The 23,429-nt window shown below is 42.1% G+C and overlaps 2 protein-coding genes across 18 annotated transcripts in view; one reads left to right on the top strand and one right to left on the bottom strand.

Moving 5' to 3' along the window:
• The window catches only part of pros (homeobox protein prospero), an 82,510-nt gene that overhangs the window by 6,018 nt on the left and 53,063 nt on the right, over positions 1-23,429 (top strand). For 4 of the 15 annotated variants that reach the window (XM_089475172.1, XM_089475177.1, XM_089475162.1 and 1 more), the window contains one exon: positions 7,128-7,176. The gene's annotated coding sequence lies outside the window, so the exon portion shown is untranslated. The other 11 variants (XM_089475212.1, XM_089475193.1, XM_089475209.1 and 8 more) reach the window with 11 other exon arrangements.
• Positions 15,527-22,090, bottom strand: KP78a (serine/threonine-protein kinase KP78a). 3 transcript variants are annotated; one of them, XM_089475263.1, is made up of 2 exons: positions 21,893-22,090; positions 15,527-19,159 (listed from the first exon to the last, which is right to left on the bottom strand). In XM_089475263.1, exon 2 carries the CDS (start codon positions 18,374-18,376, stop codon positions 16,058-16,060), a length of 2,319 nt encoding a protein of 772 aa, XP_089331389.1. In that variant the 5' UTR covers positions 18,377-19,159; positions 21,893-22,090; the 3' UTR covers positions 15,527-16,057. The 3 variants fall into 3 exon arrangements, with proteins under 3 accessions (XP_089331389.1, XP_089331403.1, XP_089331396.1); XM_089475277.1 differs by lacking the exon at positions 21,893-22,090 and adding an exon at positions 19,512-20,335; XM_089475270.1 differs by lacking the exon at positions 21,893-22,090 and adding an exon at positions 19,259-19,457.

Below are 23,429 nucleotides of genomic sequence, written 5' to 3'. Positions count from 1 at the left end.
AACAAAAATTTAGGGTGGGGTTTTTAACTACGGATAAGGTTTTTTAGGATCAACTTTTTTCGTGTTTGGCTTCTGAGAAACTTTCAGATTGCTTTGCAAAAGGTGATCCTATAGCAGATACATAGCTGTAGAAGGATATTTACTTCCTTATTATTACTCAACTTTTCTTTTTTTTTAATATTTATTAAAGAAAATGTTAACTTAATTTATAGTTGTTTTTTTTTTTAATATTTCATCTTTATTTTATCTTTTCTTATTTTACATTTTTCTTAAATTTCTATATATAATAATAAACTTTTCTATATATTATATATTTATACTTAATAGTCCATATCATTTAACTCTTAACTAATATTCTACAATAAGCATTCAAAATACTTGTTAGATTCGTGCGCCTGCAAAGACAAGCACGTGCTTGCCGTGTTTTATATATTGCTGCAAAGTAAAAGTAAAGAAAACGGGAGAGTCACACACACACACACGCACACACATTCACCGAAATATAGAAAACATATATATTTTAAAATAGCTAAAATAAAGCGAGAGTTTCCCCAATGCAAAATTCGCCTTGACTTTATCTGCTGCCGACGGTAAAAAGCCAAAGACGGCATGAAAGGACTCACTCACACACACATAGATACACCTGCTGCTTAATATCTGCAAATTGTATCTTAACTAATACAGTTGCAATATGTATAGCACACATTATCTTAAGGAGCGCAACGCATTAAGTAAGCTGTCCAGAAGTATTGCTGCCCTTTGCAGGGGTTGCTTGGACTGCCACCCACAAAGCAAGTGCACACATCTACACTCACACACACACAATGCTCATACTCCATTTTGTTCTATTGCCCCAACGCGCAGTCAACGTTGACGTCGCTGCTGACGTTGCAGTCGCTGCCGCTGCTGCTGCTGCTGCTGTTGCTGTTGCTGATAGCTGCCCCTCCATGTATTTGAATTGCGCACTAACTCTAGCTCAAAGAGAGAGTTTTTTGTTGTGCTCCCCCTAATGTGTACGTGTATGCGTGTATCCTGTTTTTGCATTTATTTTATTGTCCATGGGGGAGACAGCGCAGTCAACGATTTTATTTGCAAAAAAAAACCCCAAAGGGGGAGGCATTCGTATTTTGTGTTTGCTGTTGTTGCTGTTGCCTTTGCTGTCGCTGGCTTTGCAAATCTACACCTGCTACCCGATGTCCTGCCAATGTCCTGCGCTCGCGTATTTTTTCGCGGCTGCAGCGGGAAAATGAATTTTTTTGCAAACGTTGTTGTTGGCGCTGCCTGCCAATACACGTATGCTCACTCATACACGCACACACATGCATACATATACACAGGCTGCGATATGCGTCGCGGCAACGGCGTCGGCCTCGGCCTATTCGCGGCGAAATAATTTTTCGCATTTTTAGTACAAAGCTTCACATCAACGTCGTCGTACAAACAAATTTTTATTTTCGGATTTTTCAATTACGTTTTCATTTATTTTTAAGTATTAAGTTTGCGTGCACTAAAAAAAAAAAACAAAAACAACAAAAACAAAATACAAAGCAACAAAATCATACAAAAATTATTCATATGAGTATATTGTACATGCATACGAAGTCTATCCTCGAACAAAAAGCAACAGCAAAAGCCAAGATACTTTTCAGTCAAGACAATCTCAAAACAAAACAAACCAAATTGAAGCATACTTTTTGCCGGTTTTGAAAAGCGAATACAAAAACAAACCAAAATAGTCGGAACAATTTTCAAGTGCTATTTCGATAAAGAACAATAAAAAAAAAGAATCTCAACTCGATCTCTTTCTAATTTACCAGAAGACACTTTCAAGTATTCCCCAGTATCTTTAATTTTGAATCTTTGCATTTACGTTGAACGCTACAAAAATTATCGCAAAAATCATATTTTATTTTGTAAAGTAATTACAAAAAAAAAAAACAAAAAAAAAAAAAACTCAAAAAAAACAAACAAAATGAGTAAAAACACGAACAACTACGAATAACACAAAATTCAAATGTAAAATCAAAAGTACAAAGCAAAGAAGATTGTTGGCAACATTTTTATAAGTATATACGTATTATTATTATTTGTATATATGTATTTTTTATACGACAACATCGCGAACAACAGCAACAACAACAACACGAAAAACAACAACATTTTCTACAGCAACAAATATGAAACGCACGTGATGCTCAGCGATTCCACGAACTGGTAAGCGAAACGTTTGTGTGTGCTCAGATATTAAGGACATTAGGCGAAATCAAGCAGAACGACAGAGCAACAAGATGCTGTCGCACTCAACAGTCGGGGCCTTAGCTTCTGTTTGCCTCAGTCCGCCGACTTCTCCAGGCCTTTCAGGCCAGCTCCAACACTCCTAATACATCTTCACACGGCACAGCCTCTCTTCGCTCTCAGCGGCAGCACACGAAGACTGCGAAGCCTTCGTGCATTTTCGGCTACTTCGTGCGCCGCTGCTTTCTAATTGCACCCTCTCTCTCTCTCACACACACACACACACACACACACACACACACACTCTCTCTCTCTCTCCTTATCTGCCTGCAACTGTGTAAATGTCCATGTGTGTGTGAGTGCATTACATTAGCATGCAACAGCAAGAGCAGCAGCGGCAACACTTCGGCATCCTTCGGCCTTCGGCTGGGAGCTGCGTATGTATGTATGTGTTTGTGTGAGGGAGTGCGTCTCTTTGTAGCAGACATGCTTGCTGGCTGCCTGCTTCTTCTAGTTCATCTTAAGCTACGCGCGCGTACGGTTCGCCACGCCGTTCGTGCTCGTCGGTTCAGTCGTCGCCTCGCTCGTGAGGACACTTCATCATCGGCTCTTTGCCTTGTTGTGTTTCTTCGTCTAGGTATGTGTGCGTGTTTGCTTATTTGAATATATGTACGTGTATGTGTGTGTGTGTGTGTGTGTGTGTGTATGAGCAAGCGCACACTTACTTGCACTTACTGCCGCCTGCGTATAGGAAATTATCTGCTGCTGCTGCTGCTTCTGCTGCCGACTCTGCCGCTGCCGCTGCTACGTCGTCTAATACATATATAAATAATATATATTATTATATAGATATACATATATTTAAATGCGCACTTCGTGCCGCTCGGTGTACATAGAAAAAACAAGCAAGCTGACGTCGTTAGGTTGGAGCAAGCAAGCCAGCAAGTAAGCAACGACAACGACTGCCTGCTTGCAAGAAAGTGTTGCATACTTATGTGGGCAACTGACGTTGACGTCGCGACGCAGCAGCAGCCGTAGTAGCAGCGCCATCGCCTTGGTCTTTGGGTTTTCGGCATTTGGTCAAGCCAAGCATTTTACTTTTATATTCTAGAATACAAAATTCAGTACGTTTCTAGTCACGCGCGCTGGCAGAAGTTTTGCTTGGCGTTTCTGTCTTCTGACTGCCGACGTTGACGCTCGCCGCCTCGACTTGTGTAAAAATGCATTCAATTCAAATCAACTTAAATATAATAATCAATTAATATAAAATAAATTCTCAAATTAAACAACATCAAATCTCCTATCAATCGAAGCATATACCCAGTGCATAAGCAACTGATCAATTTAAAAGTCAACAATAAACTTCAATTATAATTAATTAAAATTTTGCCAAATAATTGTTTAAATAATAATACTAATAATTAATTAAAAAATTAAAAATAAGCTAATATCTGAAATATTTCGCTGCTGTTTGTGGTACGTGAGAGTTGCAGTCGTTGCTTGAAATTAAAGTGAGATTTTAAGATGAGTTGATTTGTTGAATACTTCAAAGCGGTCGACTGTTAGGCGCTCGATTAGCCGATTAGCCAACCAACGCGGCACGCAAAAAAAAAAAAAAACATAAACAACACACAGAGACAGAGGCACACAGACGCCAACGGAAGCGGCTGTTGCTGGCATTGGTGGTGGGCAACGCATTGCGCATACGACAAGTTGTCACGCAGTTTCGCTTGGTGCGCATTGGCAGCAACCGCTTCTTGGCACCGTTGGGGCAAGAAACTTGGCCGGAATTTATCTAAAACTCTTAAGCCTACCAGCCAGGCAGACAGACAGACAAATATAAAGCAGGAGCGCCTTCGATTCGCCGCAAAGCTTCCTAAGTTTGTCAGCAAGCGACTGCGGCTGGCAAATCACACACAAACACATACACGCACACGCACACACCGCAGAGAGCGCTTACTTATATAGTTGAAATAAGCACACATACATGCTCATACAGAGATGCCTAATTTTATATAAATACACACAGACACACACAAACGCACACACACAGAGTGGCAGACACAAATTGGGTTTCACGAGTCGAATATAAAAGCACTTGGCCTTCGTTTCTTGTGAGACATTCGATCGTCTTGGCTCGCAGCATCAGCGTCGTGGCCTCTCGACAGAAGCAGCAGCAGCCGATTAGGAAGGCAGCCTTTGCTCAGTTGGTCAGTCAATTGTCAGGTAGTCAGTTGTAGTTCGGCTAACGCAGCATCCGCTACGTGGGTACGTGTTGGGATATTGTCACACTTATAGTCGAGGCTTATTTCCATAAAAAAAACGTATTTATTTTTGGAGCTGAATTGGGTTGAAAATGTGATAAAATGCAAGATAATTATTTATGAATTCTATTAAAACTATAAACTAAATAAAACTGTGACAAAAATAACAAACGTGTGCTCAACAATAAAATATTTAATATTTAATGAATACTATTAAACAAAGAAATGTTTAAAAAATTTACAAAACATCTATATGTTGTGCATTTCAAAGTGGCATAAAAAATAATTCATAAATATTAAAATATGTGAAATAAATAAGCTTAAGAATATGAAATACACAAATTTTTAGTTCTTTTATAAGTACCTTTAATTTATTATAGTAGTGGAATTCAGTTAGTTATTGTTTTACAGTTATACTTTAAAAAAAAAAAGAAAAAAAATTATTGCTTTTAAAAGAACTAACACTATTAAAATCTATTTTATATTTTTAAATTAATTTTTTTTGTTAAGATTTTTATATACTTAATAAAATTTATCTTATTAGAATAAATATGTGAGCAAACATTAGTTATTTTACTAAAATTCAAAAAATGACTATGATTAAAAAATAATTGATTTAAAAAAAATCTATTTATTGTAAATATTTTTTTTACTCTTTTTTTCTATATTATAAAAATGTATTTATTATATAAATTCATGTAAAATTTATAATTTTTTCAAGTTTTACTTTATAACAATTATAATTATTTATACTTGATACAATTATATATTTTTATCTTTTCTGTAAAATTTTCTCTTAAATCTTCTTTATAATTCTTTAGTAGGTTTCTTTTCTCTTGAAATATATATTGATATATATTTTCATTTAATAAATCTATTTCTGAACCTTTCCATAGAAACTCGATTCAAAAATTATTAACTAAATTATGAACAAAGATAAAAATGAAACCCATCAACTAATTTACGTCGAATAAACGTCTCACAAAAAGCGCTGCGGCAACGAAACAAAATTTCTAAATATAAATTCTACAAAATGTGCAAAACATATTTCAAATAATTACTATAAAAAAAAAAATAAATAAAAAAAACAAACAAACAAAAAAAAAACAACTTATAAATTGAATATAAAAAATAGCAAACATGTAAAATTAAAATGAATTGAAAATTTGGAAAAACAACGTATTTTGAGTAAACAACAAATAAAAGAGAAAATAAAAAGTGTAGCCGAACTGACGGCAGTGCATGAAGTGATACCAAGAGAATGTATAAAATATAGCATTCAACTCGGCTGTGCCTTATATTTTATTTATGTTGCCACTTTATGAAAATAATATATATATTAAAAAAAAAAAAAATTTAAAATAAATTAACAACGACATGCAAAAGTGTTTAGTGACACCCGCTCTTGACCCCTCAGTTGCCCGCAGCGCTTAAAAGTTTTTGTGTTGATACCTGAACTGAGTTGACCCCGCACCTTACTGCATCCCCCAAATAATACTTGTGTTCAAACGCGCCGGCTACAAAATGTGCCACCAACAACATCAGCATCAAGCGTACCAACGCCAAACACCGGCCCACTCACAGGCCCAAGTCCAGGCAAGAACTTGCCACGAGCTATTGCCACTGCCACAGCCACTGCCACAGCCGCAGTCACTGCCGCTGGCGCTGGCCAGTGTCCAGTCATGGTGGCATCCAAACAGAGCCGCTAACTCCGCCAGCAGCTAAGGCTGAGGCGCAACGCAGTTTCCGCTGTAACGAAATCGCCAATGGCTATGTAAACTTAAATTAAGGGTAAAATATCGCAAATGGTATTGGTGCAAAAACACAACAAAAACAAAAACCAAACATAAAAAACTACAATAATATGTATTGATTGATAGTGACAACACTTTACTTCTCCAAGACTCGAAAACTCTAATAGAACCCTTAAACATTGAGCTGTGTTTCCCTTTGATTATGTAGCTTATGTAATAGAAGACTATCGACAAGACCTTTGGCAGGGAAAGAAAACATAATTTAGTAGCTTGCACTAGCAAAGTTTATAAACTAAATAAAAAGCAGCAAGTTTTCATTAAGTTTATGATTCATTTAAGAACAAATTTAATAATTTATTTAAATACCTAAAATATTATATTTTTCTTGATTGATTAGATTGAGATTTGAAATTAAATAATTAGTTTTTCCTTGATACTTTATATTATTTTTATTTTAAATATTAAAATATATTCATATATTTTGATATTACTCAAACTTTATTTTATTAATATTTATATATTATAATATTATTTATGTATTAAATTTTCTGTTGAATATTGTTATTACTTTATTTTTTCTAGTTTCACTTGCAGCTTAACATGATGGCATAAGTAAGAAATGCTGGGGATGGCATGTAAATGACAAAATAAATAATTTGAAACCTATCAAAAATTAAAGATTAATCAATATAATCTGTTTAAGCGAAAGTTTAGATACATCTGTAGTACCGTACCGATTAGCTAACCAATTGAGTGTCCTTTTTCCTAACCAGATTTTGTTCTCTTCCAGCCCTAAAATCGTCAAGCAAATGTACAAAATACTAATCACAACATTCTTGTGCGCCTCGTGCAACTGTTTGCTCTTTAATTGCAGGTTACACCATATCGAGAAGTTATCCAATGAGAAAGCCGCTTAAATTTTGGTAAGTACCCATCCATTAAAAGCGAGCCATAGACTTAAGACTGAACTGACCGAAGGCCCCAAAGTCTTCGGCAAATGAAATGCTTTTGTGTGCAACGAGTGGACTTCATTTTTTAATTAGAAAGTCAACACATAGACTGCCTGGCAGATGGAGCTGCATATGTAAATAAGAAGAAGAAGAAGCTGCAGAACGAGCGAAAGCGAGATAGAGGGAGATATGCCTTTGTGAGCTCTCACTCCACAGCTGTTCGCTTGGCTTTGTTTACGCTTATTTGTGTGCTACTTAAGATGAAATGGCAAGAAAAGTGACGTTGATGCGGGGGCTGCACGAGAACTGGCTGAGGCAGCGGGGGGAGGCGCTAGACCAGGACCATATGCAAGGCTCGGCCGTAGCCTGTGTCCATTTTAATTTTAGTTACTCTTAACGCAACGTTGACTTGCAATTCTTTTCATTTATATAGCCCTGCCTCTATGTCTTTATCCTTTCTCTCTTTCCGCCAGTAATGTGTGTATGTGTGTGTGTGTGTGGCATATAAAAATTGGCGCTGACTAAGAAGACGAGACGTTTGGGGGTTTGGGGAGCCGTTTGGCTAGGCGCCGCCTCTTGAGGCAGACGGAAGCGGAAATTGCTGAAGTTGCTTTTGTATAAGTGTGCCCGACTGCCTGTATGTGCGTGTGTGTCTGTGTGTGTGTGTGTGTAATGATGCGACATGTTATACTTCTGCTGTCAGCAGACGCTGCTAGTTGTTGCTGCTGTTATTGCTGCCGCCGTGCAACATTTACAAGCAGTTGCAATTATTTTCAGCTTAAATGACAAAATACAAGGAAACAAGTCTTAAGCATTTGCTCCCACCTATGCAAAGCCAGCCCAGGTCCTAGCCCAGAACGAGGACTCGTTATTATTCTTGTTGTTGTATTGTTTGTAGTTCTTGTTGTTGCTGTTGTTGTTGCCGCTGCTGCTGCTAGCTGCTGGCAGTCAGCTCCTCCACGCAAGTTGCCGACGTGTAAATGAGTTTTTTTTTTTTCCCAGATGCAAAAATACCCTCTAGACACATCTATAGGGTACGCTGCAGCAAGCATTGTGTATGAGTTGAAAACAGAATATATAATTTATTTATTGAGTAAAAGGCGTGTTTCATTTTATGTTGATCATACGACAAAGCCAATATACCCTTATCTCTTATTTTTCAATATATTACTAGTATTAAAACGGATTCATTGAATTCAAAAATTGACTGACATCATTTTTATCAAATTTGCAAATTGTAAGCCAATTGTAAGCCAAATTTATTCCTGCTCGAATTTAACATATTAATTTTACTATTGCTATAAGTCTGCGATTGGGAACAAAGCCTTAAAGGAAACTAACTAGTTTCCTTACGTAAATCTTATCATGTCTTCCAAATTTTCTATATAATATATATTTATATAGGGGAGCCTAAAAGCTAAAGTTGGTAAAATCTGAAATCGTCGAATCAGACAATCGTCAGTATTTATTTTGTATCTTATTTTATTTTTTTATGTGACTCAGAGCAACAATGTTATACAATTTAATATTTTAAGGGAAATAAATTTACTATTTTTTTAGATTTTATTTAACTATAAAAATATCTTTAATTATGCATATTTACATACATTATATTATATTTATGATAATAAATTTGTGTTATTTGGTATCTTTCAGTCGTTCAGTTTGGTTTCTTTTTGCCGTCATGAACTTTGCATATCCCCGCATTGTTGTTGTTGTTGTTGCAGTTGTTATCGCTATGTGTGTTGTGTTTAATTTGAACAGGCCCAACTTTGGCCCGGTTGCTTGAGTCACGAAGCCAGCGCCTGTGCGCCCCTGTTGCTCTTACCCCCCTAACTTTGTGTGCCCGCTATGCTGCATCTCCTGCTGCTGCTGCTGCTGCTTCTGCTGCTTCTGCTGTTGCTACTTTGCCAGTTTTCTTTTCATATTTGCCACATGTGCGGCAGCAACAAAAACTTCTCATTTGGCTGCCTGCCTGGCTGCTTAGCTGCTCTTATGTCGGCCTAAGTAAGTGCACCTAAGGCTACTTATGCAAAATGTAAATTAAAGTTGACTTTTAGGCGCACAATGCCTGGCCAAGTCCCTGCACGGCCGCCTTTGGCAAAACTTTGCCGAGTCGGACAGTGTAAGGTTTGAAGAAAGTTGTTCACATTGAATATTTAGTATGGCTTGTGCTCGGAAAATGCCACGTGGAAAGTTTCGACGGTTTCGCCATGCTCGGACAACTCTCAGCTAACTGCTAAACCGGAAATCGTTTTAAGAACGGAAGTGAAAATTCTGCCACAACAACAACAACAACGGCAGCAGCAGCAACAGCAGCGACATCAGCAGTTGAGCGCAACCATCTAAACACACATCTAACAGCGTCCATCTGGGGACCGCGTAATCTTCTATTGAAACTAAACAATAAAAAACCGCGACTACAACGCAAATTCATTCAATTGCAAAAAGAAAATTACCCTAAAAAAAGCTAAACACAGCAGCCGCACAGACCGAGGTATCTACAAAAGCTAACTATAGCAACAAGTCGTTATGATTATCTAGAATTAAATAAAGCACACACACATACTCACACACACACATATACATTGACGTAAACTAACATAAAGCACAAGTCTGGGTCTCGACTCGAGCTCTGACCATTGGCCAATGGCAATCGTTCACTTGAGCGTTGGACCAAGTTGCACGCCTCGCTGAGCAGAAGCCGCGACCCCGAGCCGAATAGTCGTTTCATGCTGATCTGCAACCCTATACCCCCTGCAGCCCCCACCACCCTCGCTATCCCCCACCAGCAGTCGCCAACACGGACCGAGTTTCCCATTTCAACGATCGCGCGCGCTATTCGCTTTGGAAATTAAGTCAGCAAATGACTTGTAGAATATCAACGCATGCCCAGCGACTGGCGGGCTGTCTGTCTGTCTGTCTGACTCTCCCTGCCGCCGTCTGGCTGCCGAGCTGTCCATCTGTATCTGTGAGATTGTTTTTTATTTCGGATATGAGCTGGCGACGCAACAACAACGTGCAGCTGCTGCTGCTGCTGCAGCCGAGCAACAAGATAATCAAGTGTAATTTATTTCGTATTTCGAAATACTGCCCGCCATGCATGAGTAAAACGAATACGACAAAGTCTGACTCGGACTCGGACAACTACAATGACTGTCGAATGCGAGCGGCCATCTAACTATCTAGTATCTAGACACCGAAGCGAGCGCTGAGATAAATCCAGTGCCAACTAAACATTTACAGGCACTTACATATGTATATATATAATATACTAGATATATAGTTAGATCTATACGAGCGCACATTGAAAATTGTCAGCAAAGCTTAACTCTAATCTAAAAACAAGACAAGTTAAGCGAAACATTGATCAACAACAGCTAGATACACTTCAAAATATTAGAATAGACGAACTATTTCATTCATAAATAATTAAAGTATAAAACTCAGATTTTGTTTTATATAGCAAGTGAATAGGGAAATCCAAACAGAAATTTATTTGAAAATTTATTTATTTACTTATTAAATTTTTTTTTATTAGTATATCAATTATTTTTAATTATTACTTTAATTATTTATAAAATAATATTGGATCAAGATAGTAAATTTATTGTATAATTTATATTTATGATTTTATTTTTAATTTTTAAAATTATATTTAAATCCTCCAACTTGCTTAGCTATTTAATTTTTTTAATATAATGATCATTATTATTTTTTTTAGGATATTTGTCTATTTTGCATATAAAAATTTAATTATTATAACTCATTAATTATTAGAACTCATAAGTAAAATATTTATAAGGCAATTTTGTTTAATTGTCATTCAATTTTCATTTAATCTGTTGCAAATATTTTAGTTTGTTTAATTTTTTCCTGTATTTTTAATAATGAAATAAATAATTGAAAAATAAAATAATATAAAATAAAGAACATTATTTTTTGTTTTATATGTAAATCAATGATTTGTAATGAGTGCTTACTTTTAATTTAAAGTCCAAATATTATTATATATTAAAATAAAAAAAATTTTAGCGAAGGGATGGTATTTTCCATTCTTTATATCGCTAAATCATAGCCCATTCGAATTTCATAAACTAATGTTTATCGTCTAGTATCTCACTCTAAATAACACTGAGAGATATTATCCATCATAATGCACTTGTTGTACCCCTGTAATACTTAGAAAGTAAAAAATATACAGTCCCCACCCCAATGATCTCTAGACCGGATGCTCGTGCACTTGGCGTGTCGCCTATGGATAACTATTTCGATTCGATTTCGGTTTGAGTGTCGATTCTATGGATCTCAAAGCCCCGTTCGCGTTTTAAGTATCTCCCATACTGTGTCGAAATCATTGAAGCATCGCATTACATAGACCCATTCTGGTGCTGTTTGGCTCGAACTCGTTCAAAGATTCAAATGTGTTAGATTGCCAAGGCGGAAGCTTAATCGTTAACTATGGGCGCTGACTAACAAGTCGTCGCATATCTACACACACACACACATACACATACTCACATTCATACATGTAATGTTTCCCACGTGCAGCACGGCAGCAACAACAAGTGGCACGCACACCCTGAAGCCAATCTCACACCCTGCCACGGCCCCTGCCACAACAAGTTGCAGCCATATAGCACGCACCAAGCCCGAAATGAATGAAATGAAAAGGGGGAAACGCGACATAAAATACTTATTAAAAAAGGCGAAAAGTTAATAATATGCGAGAAAGCAACAAACAGTAAACAGTAAACAGCAAACAGTAAAAGGTAAAAGCGTCGCCCATGAAGCAAAGTTCCGATGCCGTTGCCACGTTGGTGGTTGTCGATGCTGCTGTTGCTGCTGCTGCTGCTGCCTCCACAGACAGGCAACATAAAGCACGGGTCAGCAAAGGTGGTGCTGGTGCTGGTGCTGCTGGTGGTGGCGGTGGCCAGCGCAAATCTTTCAAGAGTAGTTCCGCTCTTTTGTATTGTGGCCACAGTTGCAGCACATCCGCTCCAAGTTGGCTGCCTCTGTCACGAAGAACGCTTCGACCTGTGAGGGAGTACGCACTGATTATCTTTGTATAATGATTGCAATTAAAAAGCGGCTCACGCGGTGGGCGGGGCGATAGGCGTGAAATGTGCGGCACAGGCCAAACTAACGAGGGCTCTGCTCGAGGAGGCGTGGGGAGAGGAGGCAGAGGAGACTAAGGTGCAGTCGATCACTTGTAGTTTGTACCGGAAATAGGCACCATTTTGAGAGCTAGTGCGAGTGTGTGTGTGTGTGTGTGTGTAAAAGTCGAGCTCAGTTCAAGTTCTTGTTGCGCATTGGCCAGTAAAAGAGACAGAGATTCAAACGAATATTGCTCAATTGTTATTATGTTACGCTTAGTGAGCAGACTGTGACGATGTCTAAGTGTGCGTGCTCGCGTGTGTGTGTCTGTGTGTTGTGGGTGTATTTCTTTGCGCTTCCATAAGCAGCGCGCCTCAGCGAATCACTAGGCGAGACCAGAGAGAAATCGCCGCTTTCGATCGTTAGTCGCTCACTCCCCTCGCCGCAGCGCTGCCCTCCTCGCCATGCCTCAGCCGCTGCGCTGCGCTGCTTCTCCTTTGGCTACACAATTGATTTCGCCGCGTTTCGTATTTGCTGTTCGCCGTCATCGTCGCTTGGCTGCCTCTTTGATTTAGTTCACTATCTCCCTCTGCCCACAAGTTCGCCTCGTCTCTCACTTATCTTTCATTAAAAGCATTGGCGCTCGTTCGCCGCGCTGATTAACTTGCAAGTCGGCTCGAAATTTCATTGGCTGTTTAGTTTTTCTGTGGGCTGGGCAGCGCCTTTGCTTAGCTTAAGGCAGCTTCTGTTCGCATGTGTGCGCAGAGAGCTGGTGGAGCTAATCAATAAATCATTTCAAGGTTTTCTTAATTAAAACTTTTTTGGCCAGAAACAAGCCACAGACTCGCTTCTCTAATAAACTTTTCCACATGCCATGAAAGACAAAGTTCCAAAAATAAAAAATATATATGTATATGTATACATAAAAGAGAGGGCAAACGGCGAAAAATTGATTAACTGCCCGAAGACCACAAAAAACTTCAGTTGAGCAAAGTTTCGAACCCTTTCCAATAAGAAAAAGTTTTCAACTTCGAACAAGAAAACGAGTCAGCCCTCCGAGGAGCATGTGAAACTAAAGCAAGCAAAAACTGTAAAACTGAAAACTATTAAACGCTTAAGTCAGGCGGAAAATGAGACAAAATAGTTGCAGAACTTAGACACTGAAAGAGAGAAGCACAAATATGCTCAGCCTTAATTAAGGGCAACTTGAGCAAGGTATTGCAGGAAGAAGCCGAACAGGAAAAAAAGAGTTATAAAATAAAAAACAAGAAAACAGAAAATAAATTCGACTAATTGGCTGGCGCGAAGACTCAAGCGCCAAGGGCCAAATGCTGGAAACAAAAAATGAGGCAAACAACCGCAAAATAGCGACAAGAAAAATCAAAAGAAATCGCAGTGGAAACTCAGCATCGACCCCACTTGACATTAACCGTTAACCGCTTAAGCTGGCCACACTTATTTGTGTTTTCTTCTGGCGTTTTCTTGAAATATTTACCCAGGCCAAACAATGGAACCAAGAAGAAAATAAGAAAAAAAAAGTAAAACCCAACGACATACACACACACACACGCAGGAAATGCACTACTACAGTTACAAAAAGTTGCTGCTTTTGGGGTCTGTATTGACATAATTTCTGCCACAAGTCACACTCAAGGCGTTGGCCAGGCACTTGAGCACAAATTCTAAGGACGAATCCACCCTCAATTAGTTGCTCAGTGTATCCTGGCAAAGACGTTGTCCTTTTGCATGTTCTTTTGTTAATATTTGCTTTCTTTCACCGGATTGTTTGGGCTCAGTTTTCAGTTTCAGTTACAGTTTCTGGTTGGATTTCTGGTTGGGCTCTGGTTGGGTTCTGGTTGGGTCTTTGGTTTCATTTACATGGTCGTTAGACGACTTTTGCCGCAAATTAGCCTTTGTTCTGCTGATTAGCCAGACGCTTTCTTATTGGCATTTCCGCTCACAGTTTATGCCTGGCAAATGTGAAAGGGATATTCGTGGAAATAAGTATGAATCTAATGGTAGTTTAAGTGATATCATGGTTGCAAGGAACTCGGCTGGCTGTTTTAGCTTATCTAATCGGAATTTGGGCCGATTGCTGCCTGCACCATTTGTCAAATCTTGTACACACTTCAATCCTTGATAAGCACCGATTGTGGCTATATACGTGTATATCTCTATATATATATTTATAGGTATATTTAGATCATATCTAATCAATGGCCAGCTAAAATATTGACTTGTTTGCGTAGTCAACTTTTATTTGCTTATTAGCTTCAAGTATTTTTTTCGAATTCGATTTTATCAGCCCAGCACAGCAAATAGAAACGAATCTGTTTGCACTGTATCTTATCGGAAAATGCTTTTCCAGCATTTGAATGCATTTTCATAATTTATGTGAGACCTTTTACCTGTTGGGCCAACCCTTCTTCCTTCCGCCTGTTTCTTTCTTCCGCCAAACAAATGAAACCCGCTCGAACTTCCGCTTTCAATAAGTGTCTAATAAGTCCAAAGTTCTGGTTGCAACCCTTAGTTTAGGCCCAGGCCCTGTTTTTTTTTTTTTTTTTTTAGTTAGTTAGTTCCCACCGTTTACTAGTCGGCACCCTTCTGCGGAATTTCCCGGATATTGTTATTGGTTTATACTGATGGCCATGTGAACGCCTTTTCCTTCCGCCGTTCGACGCCTACGCCGACGCCTGAGCCGCCCAACTTGTTGTTGCCTTTCGTTGTATTTGCTCAGGCAATTCTCCAAATGTGCAAAATGATTGCGGCTTCGTGTTAACCTCCACTACACCAAACCCACACCACACACACACACACACATTCGAGCCAAGTTGAACCCCTCGGCCCGAGTGGCTTAATGTTTGAGCCACACGCGAGCTGAAAATTGCTGTGCGAAAAAATAATGACACAGTTGCAGAGTCACTGCTTGCGGTTTTAGAGGCATTCCACGGCACTCCAATTAGATTTGCAGTTTTATAAAAGAAATAGGAATGTAAATTTGCTAATATGAAAAGCGGTTTGAGAGTCACTGAATACAGTTTGGGAGCTATTGCCAATTCGAATTACATTTGACTCTAATTGAAATTTCGACTTTGAGCTGTTTAAGAAAAGAACTTAAGAAATTCCAATCGAAATAGCTTCTTAACTCTTTTTAGCAGAAATATGCCAAACTCCAATTGGAATGAAATTCCCCCAAAGCCAAAGATTAATAATCATTATGCTTAAATTAAAATTGAAATTAATTTTTATTGCAAAGTATATGTGTGTGTATGTATGTATTCATATTTCTTTTGTTCTATTTTTGTTTGTCTTGCATTTTAAAAAATATACGAACTAAATATTTACTCTACTATCACTTATAGTTCTAAAGAGCAGTTAACAATTTTCACTTAAGTTTTCGCACTCGATGTGGATTCGATTCTATGATTTCCTTTGCCTATTTGATTGTGTGAGTTTTTCTTTTGCTCAGTTCTCGTTTCCATTTATGATTTGTGTATTTTTTTGAGATTTTTGTATGGTTCGTTTTGTACTTTCCAAAAACTCGCTGACACTTGGAGGCTAGAGCGAAGGGCGATTCTCATTTGGGTTTCGCGGCGTACATGGACGATATATATGTACGATATGTATGTATGTATATATATGTATATTTATATACACATAATATATATATACATATAGATGCATGCACAGTCATATATACAGATATAGATTGGCACTAATACACATACATAGTGATATGTATATATATGCGTTATTGCTACTTGGTCAAGTTCTTGCGCTGCTCAGCGATGTCCTTCTCGTTCAGGTGAATGACCCGACGGCCGAAGCGCGCCGTCAGCTTGGAGAAGAAGCCCACCCGGGAGGCGGGCTTGGTGTCGTCCGCCGACAGTGGCGGCGCCTGATAGGCGTCTTCCTCGCAGTTGCCCGAGGTGCGCCCATTTTTGCCACTGCGGCCCTGGCCGAAGTGAAATGTCGCCCGGGCCACGTTGCTGCGCGTGAACGGCTTGTCGGAGGACTTCTCCGACGGCGTCGCTGTGGCCATGGGTGTGGGCGTGGTTCGGCCGGAGGCAGCGCTGCAGGCGCCAGCCGGCTGGCCATTGACTTGCAGCCGCTCCAGCAGACGCCCGTCCATGGGCGACTTGGGCAGCTGACTCCCGTTCGTCTGCGTGATCGGATCGGCCTTCTCGTAGAGCGTGCTGGGACGGCGGCCCGAGCCCTGGTAGTGGAAGCGCTGTGGACTCTTCGCTATCTTCTGCGTCTGGGCCAGCTGTCGCTGGGCGCTGAGCAGCGTCGGCTTGACGTCAACGCCGCCCGAGACATTGGCTCCGGCTGTACGCCTGCCATGGGGCGGCAGCGGTGAGCGGGCGCGACTGGGCGTGGTGGTGGCGCTGGAGCTGGCGCTGGTGGAGGTGGCGGTGCTGGTGCTCGCCGAGCTAGAGGAGGCTGGCTTGCGGGCGGGTGTGCGGCGTGTGGGCTTGGCGGGTGGAGCTGCTGCAGCAGCGCTGCTCGGATTGTGTGTGGTGTGTGCAGGGCTGGCTGATGCCGTTGCCGTGCCCGTCGCCGTCGCCGTTGTGGTTGTCGTTGCCAGAGCATTGGCCACGCGTGGCGGCAGCGGGCGGTTCGTGGCCGAGAGAGTCTTCTCGAGGGGCATCATCACCTGCACACAGCTGGCGACAGGCAGTGCGCTGGAAGAGGAGCTGTCCGACGTGGCGGTCTCCGACGATGTTTGGCGGGAGTTGCGCGGCTTGGTCACGCCCAGCAGCATGTAGGTGCAGTAGATGTCATCGAAGGCTTGGCCTCTCAGCGACGCCTCCACGTCGCGCCGCTTGTAGCCCATGTTGACCAACATATCCAGCCGAATGGCGTCCTGTAGCTCCATCGGCTTCTCGCGATACGGTCGCAGTCGATCAGCCTCCTCGTAGCCCAGATTGATCCACTTGTCGCTCATCACATTGTTAAGGGTGGTGCGCTTGGCCGGATTGAGCACCAGAAACTTGCGCATCAGATTCTCGCAGTCCATGGAGATGTAGTAGGGCACGCGGTACTTGCCGCGCAGGACGCGCTCTCGCAGCTCCTTGAGTGTGCCGCCGTCGAAGGGCAGGGAGCCGCTGACCAGCGTGTAGAGCACCACGCCCAGCGACCAGGCGTCCACCTCGGGGCCCGCATACTTGCGGCCCATAAAGAGCTCCGGAGCGGCATACGGCGGACTACCGCAAAACGTTTCCAACTGGGCATTCGGATCGAAGGTGTTCCCAAATCCAAAGTCGGCGATCTTGATGTTCATGTGCTGATCGAGTAACAGATTCTCGGCCTTCAGATCGCGATGGACGACGAACTTGCTGTGACAGTATTGGATGGCCGAGACCAGCTGGCGGAAGATGACCCGGGCGTCGCGCTCCCGCATGCGTCCGTTCTTGACCAGGTGATCGAATAGCTCGCCGCGGCTGGCATATTCCATGATGAGGTAGAGCGTGCGCTCCGACTCGATCACCTGGAAGAGGCGGACGATGTTCGGGTGGTTGAGCAGCTTCATGATGCGCACCTCGCGGTACAGCTTCTGCCGGGCGCTGGCGTTCAGCTGCGTCTTGTCTATCACCTTGATGGCCACCTCGCGCCCGGTGGGCACATGGAGGGCGAGCTTCACCTTGGCAAAGTTGCCCTTGCCCAGCGTCTTGAGGATCTTGTAAACGCCGTTGCCGTTGCCATTTACATACGACTGAAACTTGAGCTCCGTGCCATTGCCCATGCCATCGGTCGCATCCTGGCCGGCTGCCTGGCTGCTCTGGCGAACCGTTGCGCCGCTGGGCGTGGCCGGCCCCGCCTTCGATGGCGTTGCACCAGCAGCACTAGCTAATGCAGTTGCTGTTGCACTGGATGCTGTCGCTGCTGCAGTTGCACCGTGGCTCGCTGTGGCCGTGCCAGCTGTCGGGGATTTCCTAACACAGTTCTCCTTCTCGGATGTTTTGAATGATTTGGGCGCTTTCTCGTCTGCTGCTGCCGCTGCTGCTTTTACTTTTGCCGCACTCTCATCTGCCAAGCTGAATTCTACAATTTCTAAATGTTTATCCGCCGACATTCTAAACTTACAAATTTTGTAGAGCTTCAAACACGAAACTGACAGCTAAGCAGCTCCTAGAATGAGCCCCAGTTCCCCAGCCCTTTCAATATAGCCAAGTGGCGTATGTCTGCCGCAGGATTTCAGTTCACGTCCTTTACGAAGCTCTACGCACGCCGCGCACGCGTCCTTTGAATCGCCAAATGGCAAATGGAAGCCTGCTGCCCCTCCCCTACACTGAACTCAAGGCGTAATTGTTGACTCGTCTGGTTTTCCAGCTCTGAACATCTGCTCGTTTTCGTCGGCACCCTCCCGGCCTGGCTTGGTCTGGTAAGCTTTAAGATAAGACCGACCAGGGCAGCCACTGGCTGGGCGCGTGTATCGGTGGCTCTAACCCTCAGCGTTCAGCTGGCATTGGTGTGGCCGATAGGCATAGCTCGTCCTCGGCAGGATCGCTTGTCGCTTGCTTTGTCTCGACCCTCACATGCGCCGCAACTTCCTTATGAACTCAACAACCCCTCGACATTTGCTCGCAGTCGCAGGAGTCGCTGTCGGAGCCAGAGGCAAATTTGTTTGCCTAATGCTTCATGTGGCACGAGCGCATAACCCAATGAGCCTTTTCGTAGTCCTCGCTCCTCGCTCCTCCTCACTCCTAGCTACTTGCTACTTGCCCCTTGCTCCTTTGCTCGCCTTCCCTTTCGATAACGTTGCTGTTTGGATCGTGTGCCGTTGCTCCGGTTGGTGTCAAATTAAAATCCACTCGAATTATCGCTGAGCGTTGACAACTTCGATGTGTGTGATCAGCTGCATGCAAGGATAGAACAGTAAAAGGATTTTATTACAGGTGATAAATGATTGTCGGGCATAAGGGGTAAAACTATCAGCAAATCAGCTTTGAATTACTATTTCGATCTTTTCCTATGTTAATGCTTCTCAATAGCATAGATCCTAGAACATCTGTATTTAATCAGCATGAAATTCCTAATGAGGTCATGGAAATTTAGAAATTGTTTTATAATTGCCCTTGCGAAATATGTCTATATCTAAATACATGTATTTTTCAGATGTTTAGTTATAAAAAAGCAACGAATGAAAGAAAATAGAAACAAGGTCGGTCTGCCTCTATACAATTTGACGTATGCATATACATACATACTTATATATACATATATTAATTTATAAACCAAAATTCCACAATTCACATATCATAATACATTTATACATATAACAATTTAGATCCCTGTATATTATTTTGGATATGAAATATTTGACAGCCATCGAAACATATGGGCTATTCTAGAATATGTTTCTATGTTATGTTTCCTAGAAGAATGAGGTCAGTTGGTACGCTCCCTGCCTCTCTTACTCTGTTTCTTACTCTCTCCTAAATATATAGCCATTTAGGTGGTAAGGATTAGCGCCATGACGATCACTTGTCCTAATCCACAAAAAAACATATGGTGCTTTATCTACGAAATACAACCAATACAATATTCAGTCAACCATTCTTCCTTTTGCACTTGGTTTTATTCGATTTTGCACCACTGTACCAACGCCGATCGCTCGGAAAGTAATTTGCTCTCCCAAACCATTAACAACCTTCCCTTGTTCGCCGTTCTTCCACTTCGCTTCGCTTGTTTCTTGATTCCCTCTTGTTTTGCACTTACATTCTGCCTGCATGTCCTGCGATCCTCTGCCGTAGGCTACCTAGCCGAACTACCCTAACTGCTACCTACTTACCTTTAACAAAACACACTAACACACACACACACACATATGCATAGCAGGAACAAAAATTAACTCATGCAACAACTACAACAAAGGAAACGAAACTGGTCCTTAATCTGGCCTTTCTCTGCGCCTCAACATTCGTTCGCTCGTTCGCCCTGTGCGACGTGTAACAATTTCTCGTTCTCGCTTTGAACTCTTGCACACACACACATACAGGCACACATGTACATGTGTGCCCACAGCCTGTGTGTCCTTGATCCTGCTTACTTGTTTTCGTTATTGCTGTTGCTGTTGTTGTTGTTGTTGGTATTGCTCTGCTGTGGCTTGCAACATTTTCTCAAATTTTGCCATCGTCATTCTCATTCTCCCTTGCTCTCATCCAACCCTGACCGCCTGCCTGCCTGCCTGCCTGACTCGCTCACTCTCTCTCTCTCTCTCTCTCTCGTACTCTTTTTGCCTGCACGTCTAACTTGTCCGTTTTGGGTCGCATGCAGCGGCATTGTCATCTCCTTTTTTCGCTTCCTCTTCTTGCTACGCCCGGCTGTGCCGTTTTCTTTGTCTCGTTTGCTCGTAATTCAATTGCAGCTGCTTCTTTTATGTTTTTATTTCTATTATTTTTGGCCTACGAAAATATGCGATTTGCAATGTCAGCAAAAAAAAAAAGAAAGAGAACTAGTAAAAGAAAACCATAAAACAACATACCCATTTATAGAATTGGCAACAGTTATGCATATGTTTAGTAATTCGAATGTCAACTGGAGCTGCACTTGTCCAAGTTCAATGTACCCCAAAGTCCCCTACGCACGCTCCCCTACAGCTGCCCCCCGCCACACTGGGCGCTCGTCGGCAGAAGTAAACACAGACTCGTCGTAAACAGTTGGTGGGGAGCGAGGGGGATTTGTTAACATTCGCCTTTGTTGCTGCTTCGCCTTCTGTTCACTGGCAGTTTAGCGCCTTCATTTTATTTCCCCCATTCTATTTTGATTCTTATTCTTGCGAGCGCTTCTCAGAAGCAGCAACAAGAACAAGAACAAAAACAACAACAACAACGGCGACCCACTCTCCCTTAGCCGTTACTCGCGATCGTCGTTCTCGGGCTGTTTGCCTGTTCGCCTCTTCTTGATGTTTATCTGCTGCTGCTGCTGGACAGAACAACTCTTCCCACTGACTCATCGTCAGGCAGACAACGGAAGGCCCGCAGCTTGAGACGCCAGCCACAGCAACAACAACAGCGGCGTTTGGTGTTTCGTTTTTCACTTGATCTTCGGGCTCTCATTTCTTGAGCGCGTCTCTTTAACGCACTTTTCTAGTTTTCCACCGATCTTTTGCCCTTGGCTTTGCACACACGCACACGCACACACATACACATGCACAGTTTCTTACGCTTCATTAGCGTGCAGCCATCTCTTAATTGTTTTATTGTTTCTACTTTGACACTATTTCTTTGAAACGGGTCTGCCTCAGAGCTCATTTTTTTTCTGTGTTGTGATTGCCAACTCAACGGAGTGGAGAAGCACTTGAAATCGCAATTCCCAGCGGATGGGATCGCTTGGTTTATTAATAAAACGCCTCTTTAATTGCAAAGGAGAACGCCCACTTCAACAGCAGATGGACAAATGTACGCAGACACAGACAGACACCAAGACAGACCACAAACTGAGGCCTCCGATAAGGCAGCAGCAGCCGCACCAAGCCGCCGCAGTCCCCATGGAGTGCGAGCGTTTATCTTGTGCCAGTGTCCCGAAATCGAAAAACCAGAAATCAAGAGACCAAAGCAGCGCCAAGATAATTGCACATTTTACTTACGTTTCGTTTCGTTTCGTTCCCCTTCCCATGGCCGTTCCCTGGGCAGCAATCAAAAACAAATTAGAGTTAATCCACAATCCACACATGTGAGCTGCGAGCGGCGATCCGAAAATCTATCTGCGACTCTGCGCAACGAACTATAAGATACAAAGCGCGTCGTTGTACTGAACGCACAACTCAAAGTACCAGTGCCCAGGCCCAGGCCCAGGCCGAGTCTCAGATCCATGCACATAGCGATACAGGTCTGAGACAGAAAGAGAGAGAATCTTAAAGAACTGCACGCGATACAGATGTGCGCGGCGCGCCGAGAGAGTCGAGCCGGTCGAGCTGTGAGAGCGAGAGTGCGGCGAGCGAGTCTCTTCTTGTGCTCATCGCCGTTTATGGCCATTACACGCTCATTCTTTGTGCGGCTTCTTTCGCTACTGAGTCTCGAGCGTTGAAGGTCGTTGTATTTCCTTGAGCGTTTCTTGAGCCGTGACGTCACAGGTAGGCAACAATGACGTCGTCGTTGGGTAGGGGAAATGAATGCTGATGGCCATAACAATGAATAACTTCGGGTTCGACTTCGCTTTCGTATTTCGCATTTCGTGTTCGTATTCGCTTTCGTCTTACGCCTCGCTGCCTTTGCTCATCCACGTTAAGTTTCTGCGGCGAATTTAGCGTCAAATTGCCTTTGTAGTGGCTCGCCTCAACATCTTCTCCTCTAACTTCAGTGGTGTGAGTTTTCTTACAGTAGCTGTTGTAGCTGTCGTGGTGGTAGTGCAGCTCTGTTGCCGACTCTTTCTAATTGTGCATGTGTGCGTGTGTCGGTGTGTGTTTTGAAGTTTTCTTATTCGCTGTTGGTTGTCGCTGCGTGTCGCTCGTTGTGTTTGTGTGCTCGCTATCTTATCGCATGCCCAACGCTCAATCAAGTGTACGTGTCTGCTGGTGTGGGTGTCTGTGAGTGGGACCAATAAGAACGAAGCAATCTTGAAGTGAGTTCCACTACGGCTCTGTGACCAACTGCATTTCTCATTTAGCCGGCAGACAGACAATGCCAACAAAAGCCAAAACAGTTTGATTAAAAAACCCAAGCAAAACTTGCCATAACGAATAAATAATAAAATGCATTTGGTTTTACTCGTCTCGTTCTCTTCTCCTCTTTTTTCATATAAATGAAAAGAAAAATTATAATGACAAAGTAGGCGGCGTGAGCTAAAAGAGAGGGGCGGATGTTGTAGATGCTGCTGATTATAATAAAAGTTTTTCTTTTTTTTCTATTTCTTTTTTTTTTATTTTTACTTAACTCTTGTTCTATTTTGCTCGTTTTACGAGTTTCTTTGGCCGCGACGACTTTGAGGCGCTTGATTAAAAAGCTTTTGCATATTTCTGCCTTTTGATTGAAATTACTTTGAGATAAACTCGCACCACTCACCCAGCTGCAATTGTGCTCCCTCCACTCATAGACGACCATAGTCTAGCCCAAGTCGCATTCAAACACGTATTTGCATATTGTAAACTTTGCAGTACCTACTTCTATGTTGGAAGAAACAGAAAC

This window comes from Drosophila arizonae, chromosome 2 (genome assembly GCF_054131065.1).
Source record: "Drosophila arizonae isolate 15081-1271.41 chromosome 2, UAZ_ARI_1.0, whole genome shotgun sequence".
Lineage (NCBI taxonomy): Eukaryota > Metazoa > Arthropoda > Insecta > Diptera > Drosophilidae > Drosophila > Drosophila arizonae.
Note: the sequence above shows the minus strand (reverse complement) of the source record. Positions and strands in the feature narration are given on the sequence as shown.